Source organism: Leucoraja erinacea, chromosome 8 (assembly GCF_028641065.1).
Source record: "Leucoraja erinacea ecotype New England chromosome 8, Leri_hhj_1, whole genome shotgun sequence".
NCBI lineage: Eukaryota > Metazoa > Chordata > Chondrichthyes > Rajiformes > Rajidae > Leucoraja > Leucoraja erinaceus.
The window spans coordinates 8,375,053-8,389,136 of record NC_073384.1 but is presented as its reverse complement, the minus strand read 5'-3'; the positions used below and the strand labels follow the sequence as shown (position 1 = coordinate 8,389,136).

The window sequence follows — 14,084 nt, the reverse complement described above, 5'->3', positions numbered from 1 at the left end:
AGGGTCCAGAGGAGGTTTACGAGAATGATCCCAGGAATGAGTGGGTTAACCTATGGTGAGCGTTTGACGGCACTGGGCCTGTACTCACTGGAGTTTAGAAGAACGAGGGGTGGCCTTATTGAATCTTATCGAATAGTGACAGGCCTGGATAGAGTGGATGTGGAAAGGATGTTTCCACGTGGGAGAGTCTAGGACCAGAGGTCAGAGCCTCAGAATAAAAAACTTCCTTCAGGAAGGAGATGAGGAGGAATTTCTTTAGTCAGAGTGTGGTGAATCTGTGGAATTCATTGCTACGGAAGGCTGTGGAGGCCAATGGATATTTTTAAGGCACAGATAGATAAATTCTTGATTAGTACGGGTGCCAGACGTTATGGGGAGAAGACAGGAGAATGTGGTTAGGAGACAGCATAGATCAGCCACGATTGAATGGCGGAGTAGACTTGATGAACTGAATGACCTAATTCTGCTCTTATCACTTATGAACATGAACTTCCCTTAACATTTTAAATTAGCTATCAATGATACAGCAATGCATATCATATTGAAATCTCTGAGAGCACACATTTTAAACTGCCTGTGTCATTAATTTTGCAAAATGTTGTGCAATGCGCAATGGATCTGAAGGGAGCAATATCCAGATCATATTCCATTACTTTTCTGGGCACAGGAATTAGTTTTATGATTACGTTAATATCTTGTAATATCAACACCTGTCATATATGGTTTGATCCAGAAACCTACCATCGCCTCACAAGAGAGGAAAGATTTAGACTTTGCTGCATCTTACAGGTCTTTGATATTACTTGTGGCTTGTTGGTCAAAAAGGCTTTTGGCACATTGGCCTTCATCAGTCAGAGCATTGAGTACAGAGGTTGGGGGGGGGGGGGGGGGGGGGGGGGGGGGGGTTATGTTTGTTGCAGTTTTATAAAGGGCCAGTCCCACTTGGTCATTTGCGTGTCACGCAGATGGCACGTGAAGATTTTGTACAAACCAAAATCCTGGGGCACCGCACGTCACTGCCTACGTCACCATGCACCATGCACGCGTAATGAACACCATGCGTGCATCGTGCGTTGTGACACGTAAATGATGACGTGTAAATTATGTGCAAATGACGCCCAAGTGAGACAGGCCCTTAAGACGTTGTTGTGGCCTCATTTAGAGTATTGTGTTGAGTTTTGGGCAACGTGTTATCGGAACGATTTTGGCGAGTGGGAAAGGGCGCAGAGAAGATTTATGAAGAAGGGTTTCGGCCCGAAACGTCGCCTATTTCCTTCGCTCCATAGATGCTGCTGCACCCGCTGAGTTTCTCCAGCAATTTTGTGTACCTTCGATCTTCCAGCATCTGCAGTTCCTTCTTGAACACAGATTTATGAGGATGTTGCCAGGACCCGAGGGACTGAGCTTTCGGGAGAGGTTGAGCAGGCTAGGACTTTATTCCTTGAAGTTGCTTATAAATGAGTACTTTGCTCATTTTACTGCTTTAAGTTCTGACGAAAGGGCCTCCACTGGAAACATTGACGTCTTTTTCTTAGTTTAGCTTAGTTTGGTGATACAACATGGAAACATGCTTTATTCATAAGGACGTCTTATCACACAAATCTGTCTATGATCTTTGAAGATTTTAGAGTATTGTGTTCAGTTCTGGATACCATGTTATAAGAAAGATGTTGTCAAGCTGGAAAGGGTGCAGAGAAGATTTACAGGGATGTTGCCAGAACTAGAGGGTCTGAGCTACAGGGAGAGGCTGAGTAGGCTGGGACTCTATTCCTTGGAGTGCAGTAGGATGAGGGCTGATCTTATTGAGGTGTAGGGGAATCAAGGACATAGGCTTAAAGGTGTGTGGGGGGGGGGGAAGATTTAACTTGTTGACACAAAGGTGGTGGGTGTATGGAACAAGCTGCCAGAGGAGGTAGTTGAGGCTGGGACTATCACCATGTTTAAGAAACATTTAGACAGGTACATGGATAGGACGGGTTAAGAGGGAAATATGGGCCAAACGCAGGCAGGTGGGACTAGTGTAGCTGGGACATGTTGGTCGGTGTGGACACGTTGGGCTAGTTTCCACGCTGAATGACTGCAACTGAACAAGCTTTAGCTGTAAGCCGTCATCATAAGGCAAGTCATCTAATAGTGCTGGAGTAACTCAGTGGGTCAGGCAGCATCTCTGGAAAACCCGGATAGGAACCGTTTTGGGTCAGGACCCTTCTTCAGACTGAAGAATGATGCTGTCCTGACCCAGAAACATCACCCATCTGTGTTCTCCGCAGTTGCCGTCCGACCTGCCGAGTTACTCCAGTACTCTGTGTCCCTTTATTTTGTAAATCAGCATCTGCAGTTCCTTGCATCTGCAGCGGACGTGTAAAAGCTGAGATGCAATTGAGTTGCAACGATCTTTCGCCGTGTCAGCACTATTGCACCATTGGATTGTATTAAGAAATAGAGAGCCTGCATTAAAATGATGCATTGCACTGTGTGACCTCCGCCGTATTTCCAGGAGCATGCAGCGGCCCACATCAGCATTCCTCAATCGTACTTGCTTGGCGTACAGTCTATTGAGCTACCTGGGGGTCAGGTGGTCCCCGGAATCCCCCTGTAGTAGGGTCTGGGCCAAGTGCTCCAGGGAGAACCCCTTGTAATAGGGAGGGTGTTAGGAGGGAGAGATAGATCTGCCATGATTGAATGGCAAGTAGACTTGATGGGCCAAATGGACTAATTCTGCTCTTAACACATGACCTCATAACAAGGTGGGCCCTGTGTTCCAGAAGGAATCCCCCTGTAACCTGAAGGGTCCCCCCCCCCTCCCCAAGGGGGGATCCCTTGCAACAGGGTCTGTCGCGCGTTCCCAGGGGAACCCCCTGTATCAAGGTGGGCAAACGCTCCAGGTGGGAATCCTCCTTGTAAAAACCTGAGCCCCAGGCCCGCGTTCCAAGGGGAACCCCCCTCTGTAATAACCTGGGCTCACGTTCCAGGAAGAGCCCCCTTGTAACAAGGTGGGCAATCTCTCCAGAGGGAATCCTCTGTGACAACCTGGACCCGCGTTCTATGGGGAATCCCCCCTCCCCGGAACAATATGGGCCGGCGTTCCTTGGGGAATCCCCCCTCAACAGTAACAATCTGGCCCCGCGTTCCATGGGGAATCCCCCCTCCCCAGTAACAATCTGGCCCCGCGTTCCATGGGGAATCCCCCCTCCCCAGTAACAATCTGGGCCCGCGTTCCATGGGGAATCCCCCCTCCCCTGTAACAATCTGGGCCCGCGTTCCAAGGGGAATCCCCCCTCCCCAGTAACAATCTGGGCCCGCGTTCCAAGGGGAATCCCCCCTCCCCAGTAACAATCTGGGCCCGCGTTCCTTGGGGAATCCCCCCTCCCCGTAACAATCTGGGCCCGCGTTCCTTGTGTTCCATGCATGGGAATCCCCCCCTCCCCAGTAACAATCTGGGCCCCGCGTTCCAAGGGGAATCCCCCCTCCCCCCCAGTAACATCCCCCCTCCCCATAACTGGGCCCGCGTTCCATGGGGAATCCCCCCTCCCCAGTAACAATCTGGGCCCGCGTTCCATGGGGAATCCCCCCTCCCCAGTAACAATCTGGGCCCGCGTTCCAAGGGGAATCCCCCCTCCCCAGTAACAATCTGGGCCCGCGTTCCAAGGGGAATCCCCCCTCCCCAGTAACAATCTGGGCCCGCGTTCCATGGGGAATCCCCCCTGCACTGTAACAATCCGGGCCCACGCTGTATTCTGCTACTCACAACTGCAGCATCCACTCTCCGCTCAGGATCAGCGTCCAGTTGGTGTCGCCCAGCGGCTCGACCGCAGGCTCGGCTGTCAGCTCGGCTCTGCCTCCCTGCTCTGCCGTGCAGCGGGCAGACTGGGCCATCACCAGCCACAGGCTCCAAATCCAGGCCGATTGCACCCTGCAACACACCATTTTTGTTGTTGTTGTTGCCTCTTCCCCCCTCCAAAACCTTAAATGCACCGGGTTTTCAAAAGAAGCTGGTTTTTAAAAAAATAAATAAACCAGCCGCCTCTATTTCAAACTCCGTTCGCGCTCCCACCAACTACCGCCTGTATCGTCGCTGCCGCACAAACCCCCAGCGGCTGAGGTCAGAGTGCTTCAAGTAACTCCGCCCTCAAACTGAAAGTAATGCTCAAAGATCATAGAGCGGCTTGGTAAAGAAGTGCCCAGATACACTTGTTGGAGGAAGGAACTGCAGATGCTGGTTTCAACCGAAGATAGACACAACATGCTGGAGTAACTCAGCGGGTTGCGGGGTAACCCACCACAATGCAGGACAGAACGCCACAGGAGATCCTTCTTTCCTGTGGCTATCAAACTGTACAACCCCTCCCCCCCCTCCCCCTCCCTTATGTCGTGGGCAATCTTTGGTCGTGGGGTAGACTGAGACTGAAGGGCCTGTCCCACTTGGCCGTCATTTGCGCGTAATTTACGCAACATCATCGACACGTCACAAGGCACGACATGATGCACACATGAAGCGCATTACGCGCGCATAGTGCATGATGACATAGGCAGTGATGTACAAAATCTTTGCGCACCATCTGCGTGACGCACAAACGACGGCCAAGTGGGACACGCCCTTGACTCAGTGAAAAACCTAGTTTGTGTTTCAGGCCAATTATACCCTGAAACCCGAGATGGATACAAAAAGCTGGACTAACTCACCGGGACAGGCAGCATCTCTGGAGAGAAGGAATGGGTGACGTTTCGGGTCGAGACCCTTCTTCAGACTGAAAGTCAGCGGAGATGGAAACGAGAGGTATAGACGATGATGCAAAGAGATATAGAATAAATGAATGAAAGGTTGGCACAAAAGTAATGATAACTGATAATGATAATAGCTGTTTGTTGGGTGGAAACGAGAAGTTGGTGCGACGTACATGGGGGAGGGAGAGAGAGAGAGAGAGGGAATGTCGGGGCTACCTGAAAGTGAAATAAATCAATATTCATAACATACATATTCATAAGCTGCCCAAGCGAAATATGAGATGCTGTTCCTCCAATTTGCGTTTAGCCTCACTCTGACAATGGAGGAGACCCTGGACAGAAAGATCAGTGTGGGAGCGGAAAGGAAGCAATTAGGTTGCTTTCCCTCTCTCTCCGTCTCTCCCCACCCCTAGATCTCTGACTCGTTTCACTGTCCTCCTGAATAATTATACTGATTGTATGCCTCGTTGTCACCTTCCCCTCAGCTAACAATGAACCAATCTGCATCTCCTTGATCAGTCGTTTGAGGGAGTGCAGCGTAGGTTCACCAGGTTGATTCCTAGGGTCGCGGGTCTGTCATATGTTGATAGAATGGAGCGGCTGGACTTGAATGCTCAGGAATTTAGGATGAGAGGGGATCTTCTCACAGTTTCATACCACTTCAAGCAGGGTGCAAGGCCACCAAATTCAAGTGCAGTTTCATACCACTTCAAGCAGGGTGCAAGGCCACCAAACTCAAGTGCAAGTCCACAGATTCTCAACATTTTTTAAACACTAATAACACTTTTATTTTTAATTGATGGGAAGAATCCTCTGCATCTGATGAGTGGAGGGGGACTGAGTAAAATGGCCAAAAATCACAGTCATAAGTGGTAGTATTTTTTCTAAAATCAATATACAGAACAACAGCTAGTGGTCATGATCAGACTTTTAGTAATATAGATAGATTAAGGGTTTGGACACGCTAGAGGCAGGAAACATGTTCCATATGTTGGGGGAGTCCAGAACCAGGGACAACAGTTTAAGAATAAGGTAAGCCATTTAAATCCTTTTCACACAGAGGGTTGTGAATCTGTGGAATTCTCTGCCTCAGAAGGCAGCGGAGGCCAATTCTCTGGATGCTTTCAAGAGAAAGTTGGATAGAGCTCTTAAAGATAGCGGAGTCAAGGAATATGGGAAAAAGGCAGGAACGGGGTATTGATTGTGGATGATCAGCCATGATCACAGTGAATGGCAGTGCTGGCTCGAAGGGCCGAATGGCCTACTCCTGCACCTGTTGTCTATTGTTTTCACACTTTAACCCTTCCCTAACTCTGTCTCTCCCTCTCCCCTGACTCTCAGTCTGCAGAAGGGCCTCGATCTGAAACGTCACCCATTCCTTCTCTCCAGAGATGCTCCCTGCCCTGCTGAGTTACTCCAGCGTTTTGCGTCTATCTTGAGCGAAGAGTCCTGTACGCCTGAACCATCGTGAAAATCCAAGATATTTCTATTTTTCCGATAAACTTCCCGGACTCTTCCCATTATTCACTTCCTTTAACTGCCTCACATTTCTCTGCTTGCCACATTCTATTCGCCACATTTCTGCTCGTGGTCATGCTGAGACCTCCGGGGATGCTGCCTGGCCCGCTACTCCGCCATTTTGTGCTCACAACGTGGCTGAGATTCAACAAATCTACTGCGGAAGTGTTAACTTGACCTTGTTAACTTCTCAGAAAATTAGTTAGACCAATACTTTCCCTTAGCTGACTGCCCTAATTATAACCCACAAAGTTAACTTTAAGTTTATTATTGTCATGTGCAAGGAGGTAAAATGAAAAGCTTAGTTTTACTATGGAATCCAAATGGAGCGGCACTGTGGCGCAGCAGTAAAGTTGCTGCCTGACAGCACCAAAGAACTGGGTTCGATGTCTGTACGGAGTTTGTACATTTTCCCCATGACCGCGTGGGGCTTTTCCTGGGTGCTCCAGTTTGAGAAGGAGTTTCTTCCCAGAGGCCATTAGGACTGTAAACTCACAAGTGACTAACTTTACTGAACCACTCGACTGCTTTTTTAAAAATTGCTGTTTTTTTCCCTTTTTCCTTCCGCCCACAATATTTAATATGGAAAAGAATATGTGATTCTGTTCCATTCAGTTTGTAGTTGGTTTGGTTGTTTGTTTGTTTGTCCTTTTGCACAAAGTCCGCGAGCATTGCCATTTTTCATTTCACTGCACATCTCGTATGTGTGTATTTGACGAATAGACTTGACTTGACTTGACAAAGAGTTAAGAAGAGTTAAGAGTGTTTTAAACGATACGATACGATGGCACATTATTGTCAAACCGAAGTCTGAAATTTGTTTTTGCAAGCAGCCATACAGTAAAATAACACAACACAATGAAATTCTTACTTGCTGCAGCACAGTAAAATATGTGAATATGTAAACATAGTACATAATGGGGGAAGAGAGTAAAAAGTTCAATAAATAACAAATATAGTGCAGTAATAATATAGTCTTTTGCAGTTCAGAGCTCAGAGCTTATTTGATGTTGTGTTTAACATGTTGTGATGGCTGTGGGGAAGAAGCTGTTCCTGAAGCTGGACGTTACAGTTTTCAGGCCCCTGTACCTTCTTCCCGATGGCAATGGTGAGATGAGTGTGTGGCCAGGATGGTGTGGGTCTCTGATGATGTTGGCTGCCTTTTTGAGGCAGCGACTACGATAGATGCCTTCGATGGTGGGGAGGTCAAAGACAATAGACAACAGGTGCAGGAGTAGACCATTCGGCCCTTCGAGCCAGCACCGCCATTCAATGTGATCATGGCTGATCATCCCCAATCAGTACCCCGTTCCTGCCTTCTCCCCATATCCCCTGACTCCGCTATTTTTAAGAGCCCTATCTAGCTCTCTCTTGAAAGCATCCAGAAAACCTGCCTCCACTACCCTCTGAGGCAGAGAATTCCACAGACTCACTACTCTCTGCGAGAAAAAGTGTTTCCTCGTCCACGTTCTAAATGGCTTACTCCTTATTCTTAAACTGTGGCCCCTGGTTCTGGACTCCCCCAACATCGGGAACATGTTTCCTGCCTCCAGTGTGTCCAAGCCCTTAACAGTCTTATATGTTTAAATGAGAACCCCTCTCATCTTTCTAAACTCCAGAGTGTACAAGCCCAGCCGCTCCATTCTCTCAGCATATGACAGTCCCACCATCCCGGGAATTAACCTTGTAAACCTACGCGGCACTCACTCAATAGCAAGAAGTTTGTCCTTCTTCCTCAAATTAGGGGACCAAAACTGCACACAATATTCCAGATGTGGTCTCACTAGGGCTCTGTACAAAGCCAGGGATGGACTGGACACTGGTCACAACTTTTAGTCAGGTTTGTAGGTTAATTGGCTTCTGTAAATTGTAAATTGTCCCCAGTTCATAGGAGAGTGCTAGTGTACTGGGTGACGGTTGATCAGTATGGACTCGAAGGGCCGAAGAGCCTGTTTCCATGCTGTATCTCTAATGTCTAAAGTAAAGATCAGATAATATTAAACATAAATTCAATCAAGCCAAACTCAAGTACAATAGGTAGAGCAAAGGGTGCAGAGTGCAGGATATAGTTCTCAGCATTGTAGCGTATCAGTTCCAGAGACAAAGTCCAATGCCCGCAATTAGGTAGAGGTGAATCGGACAGTACCCTAGCTTAATGAAGGGCCGTTCAGAAGCCTGATAACAGAGGGGAATGAAATGGTGATTTATCACCACCCTTCATAATGTAAGGATGAATGGTGGCTGATTAGGAAAAGGGGAGCTGCAGCGAGACCTGGGTGTCATGGTACACCAGTCATTGAAAGTAGACATGCAGGTGCAGCAGGCAGTGAAGAAAGCGAATGGTATGTTAGCTTTCATAGCAAAAGGATTTGAGTATAGGAGCAGGAAGGTGCTACTGCAGTGTTACAGGGTCTTGGTGAGACCACACCTGGAGTATTGCGTTCAGTTTTGGTCTCCAAATCTGAGGAAGGGCATTATTGCCATAGAGGGAGTACAGAGAATGTTCACCAGACTGATTCCTGGGATGTCAGGACTGTCTTATGAAGAAAGACTGGATAGACTTGGTTTATACTCTCTAGAATTTAGGAGATTGGGAGGGGATCTTATAGAAACTTACAAAATTCTTAAGGGGTTGGACAGGCTAGATGCAGGAAGATTGTTCCCGATGTTGGGGAAGTCCAGGACAAGGGGTCACAGCTTAAGGATAAGGGGGAAATCCTTTAAAACCGAGATGAGAAAAACTTTTTTCACACAGAGAGTGGTGAATCTCTGGAACTCTCTGCCACAGAGGGTAGTCGAGGCCAGTTCATTGGCTATATTTAAGAGGGAGTTAGATGTGGCCCTTGTGGCTAAGGGGATCAGAGGGTATGGAGAGAAGGCAGGTATGGGATACTGAGTTGGATGATCAGCCATGATCATATTGAACGGCGGTGCAGGCTCGAAGGGCCGAATGGCCTACTCCTGCACCTAATTTCTATGTTTCTATGAATGGCCTATAATTGCTTATTCTACATATTCCTTCAACTTCAAACCATCGTGTTCATTATATTGGTCTTCCAGTTTTGGGGCATTAAAATAAAATTAAGAAAACAAATAGCTGAAGAAATGTGCAGGAAGGATAAACTCAAAAAGCTGGAGTAACAGCGAGACAGCCAGCATCTCTGGAGAGAAGGAACAGGTGACATTTCTAGTCGAGACCCTTCTTCAGACCCTACTTGTTCTTCAGTCTGAAGAAGGGTCTCGACCTGAAACGTCTACCATTCCTTCTATCCAGAGATGCTGCCTGTTCCGCTGAGTTACTCCAGGTCTTTGTGTCTATCTTTGGTTTAAACCAGCATCTGCAGTTCCTTCCTACATATTATATTGACCTTCCTATACGCAACCTTTAGCGGTAACACCACAGATAAATTTCAGGGCAATTGTGTCAATCTTCAGCTGAACATAGAAACATAGAAACATAGAAATTAGGTGCAGGAGTAGGCCATTCGGCCCTTCGAGCCTGCACCGCCATTCAATATGATCATGGCTGATCATCCAACTCAGTATCCCGTACCTGCCTTCTCTCCATACCCCCTGATCCCCTTAGCCACAAGGGCCACATCTAACTCCCTCTTAAATATAGCCAATGAACTGGCCTCTCAACTACCCTCTGTGGCAGAGAGTTCCAGAGATTCACCATTGAAGCTGTTCCTTCAGCTGTACATATTATTAATAGTTGCAACATAATGAAAGGAGATAACCACATCTCATTTAAATACTATACGATAAAATGTGGGTTCCATTGTTAAAACTGTATTATAAATATATACCCTTGTGAATAACTGGCAATATATTGGGCAGGTACATGCGGAGGCACGGTGGCGCAGTGGTAAAGTCACTGCCTTACAGCACTTGCAGCCCCGAAGACCCGTCTTCGATCTGACCACGGGCGCTGTCTGTACGGAGTTTGTACGTTCTCGCCGTGATGAACGCGCGGGTTTTTTTCCCGAGATCTTCTGTTTCCTCCCACACTCCAAAGTCGCACAGGTTTGTAGTTAAATTGGCTTTGGTTTCAGTGTAAATTGTCCCTAGCGTGTGTAGGCCAGTGCTAGTGTGCGGGGATCGCAGGTCGGTGTGGACTCGTTGGGCCTGTTCCCGCGCAGTATCTCTAAACTAAACTAAACCTACATAGAAAGGGTTTGGAGAGATATGGGTCAAACATGCGGAAAACGGGGCAAGATAAGGTGGAGCATCTTGGTCAGCAGAGACAAGTCAGGCCGAAGGGCCTGGTATATGAAGTTATGAGTCTGAAATAACATATAGAAACATAGAAAATAGGTGCAGGAGGAGGCCATTCGTCCCTTCGAGCCAGCACCGCCATTCATTATGATCATGGCTGATCGTCCCCTATCAATAACCCGTGCCTGCCTTCTCCCCATATCCCTTGATTCCACTAGCCCCTAGAGCTCTCTCTAACTCTCTCTTAAATCGAACCAGTGATTTGGCCTCCACTGCCCTCTGTGGCAGGGAATTCCATAAATTCACAACTCTCTGGGTGAAAAAGTTTTTTCTCACCTCAGTCTTAAATGACCTCCCCTTTATTCTAAGACTGTGGCCCCTGGTTCTGGACTCGCCCAACATTGGGATGTTAGGCAAAAAAAGATTTTGACCAAGTTTTATTTGAATTTGAAAGCTAGCTTTCTGTTGTTTGACTCTCGACAATGACGCAAGGCTGATTCATAAAGAAGGTGTAGAAAAAAAAGTGCGGATGTTGGTGTATAACGAAGATTGACACAAAGTGCTTGGGGTAACTCAGCGGGTCAGGCAGCATCTACGGAGAAAAAGGGTGGGTCTGAAGAAGAGTCACGACCCAAAACGTCACCCATCCTTTTCCTTCAGACAAAATGTGCAGGAAGGAACTGCAGATGTTGGTTTACACCAAAGATAGGCACAAAATGCTGGCGGGCCAGGCAGCATCTCCGGAGAGAAAGGAATGGGTGGCCTTTCGGGCCGAGACCCTTCTTCAGACCCTTCTCATCATCACCTATCCTTTTTCTCCAGAGATGCTGCCTGACCCGTTGAGTTACTCCAGCACTTCGGGTCAACATTCATCAGCAAATTGGGTACCGTGTGAATTGCAATTAAAGTCAGACAATTCTTTGAGTAAACTTTTGGAATGAAGCAGATTTAATTAACTACTTTTTTTTTTGAGGATGCAATCTAAATTCTTGGCCAGACGAAATCCGTGTTGTGGATTCATGAGGTGGGATTTGTCAGCCCACTGCTACCCAAACGATGGCTTAAAAAAAAGTAAAATTAAAAGTATGAAATATTAAAAAGAAGACTCCGGAGCCAAGAATGCGTTGGATCCGGATCAAAAGTGCGGAAAATTATTCAACTGGGAACCTTCCAAGAAATATACCATTTGCATTTGCTGTCGAACTAACTAATGTTTGTGCCAGCGAACCAGTCCCAACTTTTGCACTGCTCGCTGCTTCTAGTAATTGGTCCTTGGATGGAATGGTCCAGATATCGCTGCAATAATGATGCTGGAGTCAGCATCCATTGTGATTCACTGGGCAGCCAACACTGGCATCTGCGGATAGATGCTCGGATGCATCAAGTAAGGACCTGCTACTGCCCGCCGTTCCTTGCTTCCCCACCGGCTCCACCTTTGTCAGCCTCGGAGTCACAGAGTTGGGCAGCACGGTGATGCAGCGGTAGAGTTGCTGCCTTACAGCGCAAGAGACCCGGGTTCAATCCCGGCTACGGGTGTGTGCATTCTCCCCGTGACCTGCGAGGGTTTTCTCCAAGATCTCCGATTCCCTTTCCCCCCCACACTCCAAAGTCGTTAACTGGCTTGGTATTCTCCTGATTCTCTTGATCATTAGAGGAATTAAGGGGGCTGGAAGGACACAAAGTGCTGGAATAAACCTTCGGAATATGGATAGGTGACAGAATCACAGAGACACAGCGTGGAAACAGGCCGAACCTGCCCACACCCCAGCCAACATGTCCCAGCTACACTAGTCCCACCTGCCTGAGTTTGCCCCATTTCTATCTAAACCTGTCATTATCCATGTACATGTCTATCTGTATCTTAAACGTTGTGATCATCCCAGCCTCAACTACCACCTCTGGCAGCTCGTTCCATACACCCACCACCCTTTTCGTGAAAATGTTACCCCTCAGATTCCTACTAGATCTCTTCTCCTTGACCTCGAACCAATGTCCTCTGGTCCTTGATGCGCCTACTCTATCCAATCTTTGCCTCTCATGATTTCATACACCTCAGTAAGATCACCCCTCATCCTTCTACATTCCAAGGAATGGAGTCCCAGTCTGCTCATCCTCTCTCTGTCACACAGACCAAGCCCTGGCAACATCCTTGTTAAAAGTGACATTAATAGAGCGCTTGAAGGCACTGGGCATGTACTCGCTGGAGTTTAGAAGGATGAGGGGGAACCTCTGAAACTTACTGTATAGTGAAAGGCCTGGATATAGTGGATGTGGAGAGGATGTTTCCACTAGTGGGAGAGACTAGAACCAGAGGCCACAGCCTCAGAATGAAGGGACACACCTTTAGAAAGGAGATGAGGAGGAATTTCTTGAACCAGAGGGCGGTGAATCTGTGGAATTTATTGCCACGGACGGCTGTGGAGGTCAAGTCAATGGATATTTGTTAGGTGGCGTTTGAGCTTCTTGTTTCATACAGGTGTCAGGGATCAGGGAAGGCAGGAGGATGTGGTTGAGAGAAAGGCAGAAGATCAGCCATAACTGAATGGCAGAGTAGACTTGATGGGCCAAATGGTCTTATTCTGCTCCTAGAACCTATGAACGTATGACTGGCTAGACTAATGGGACTGAAGGATGATAAATCCCCTGGGCCTGATGGTCTGCATCCCAGGAAGGTGGCTCTAGAAATAGTGGACGCATTGGTGATCATTTTCCAATGTTCAATAGATTCAGGATCAGTTCCTGTGGATAGGAGGGTAGCTAATGTTATCCCACTTTTCAAGAAAGGAGCGAGATAGAAAACGGGGAATTACAGACCAGTTAGCCTGACTTCGTGTGGTGGGAAAGATGCTTGAGTCAATTATTAAAGAGGTAATAATGGGGCATTTGGATAGAAGTAAAAGGATTAGTCCAAATCAACATGGATTTATGAAAGGGAAATCATGCTTGACTAATCTTCTGGAATTTTTTGAGGATGTGACAAGTAAAATGGATGAAGGGGTGCCAGTGGATGTAGTGTATCTAGACTTTCAGAAAGCCTTTCTTAAGGTCCCGCACGGGAGACTGGTGACTAAAATTAGAGCACATGGTATTGGAGGTAGGGTGTTGACATGGATAGAAAATTGGTTGGCAGACCGGAAGCAAAGAGTAGGAGTGAACGGGTCCTTTTCAGAATGGCAGGCAGTGGCGAGTGGAGTGCCGCAAGGATACCGGAGCTCCCGGAGAAAACCTACGCGAGTCACGGGGAGAACGTACAAACTCCGTACAGACAGCACCCATAGTCCGATGGAACCCGGGTCTCCGGCGCTGTGAGGCAGCGACTCTACCGCCACGCCACCGTGCCGCCCGTGTCTTTGAAAGTTTGCAGATTTGGCAAGTGAACAGATAAAACCCAGATTGCAAATTCCACAGCTTAAGTGACAGGTGCCTGAGATGGAATCTGTGTTTCATCATGTGTAACTATGCAGCTGATAGTGAAACCCCCAGATATTTGCTGAGAGAATCTACAAGCAGCTCAGTGCCCACTTGACACAGAGGTGGTCTTCAAATGAGATTCTTCATCAGAATGTTTCAATGAGGCCCCCCCACCTCATTCTTCTAAACTCCAGCGAGTACAGGCCCAGTGC

The 14,084-nt window shown here is 47.6% G+C and overlaps 1 protein-coding gene across 1 annotated transcript in view; it reads right to left on the bottom strand.

The window, feature by feature from the left end:
* The window catches only part of tmx4 (thioredoxin-related transmembrane protein 4), a 61,595-nt gene extending 57,511 nt beyond the window's left edge, over nucleotides 1-4,084 (bottom strand). Inside the window, exon 1 of the mRNA XM_055638949.1 lies at nucleotides 3,749-4,084. Coding sequence (XP_055494924.1) covers nucleotides 3,749-3,927 — 179 coding nt within the window. The 5' untranslated portion in view covers nucleotides 3,928-4,084. The remainder of the gene's footprint in view (nucleotides 1-3,748) is intronic.
* Nucleotides 4,085-14,084: the final 10,000 nt, after the last annotated feature.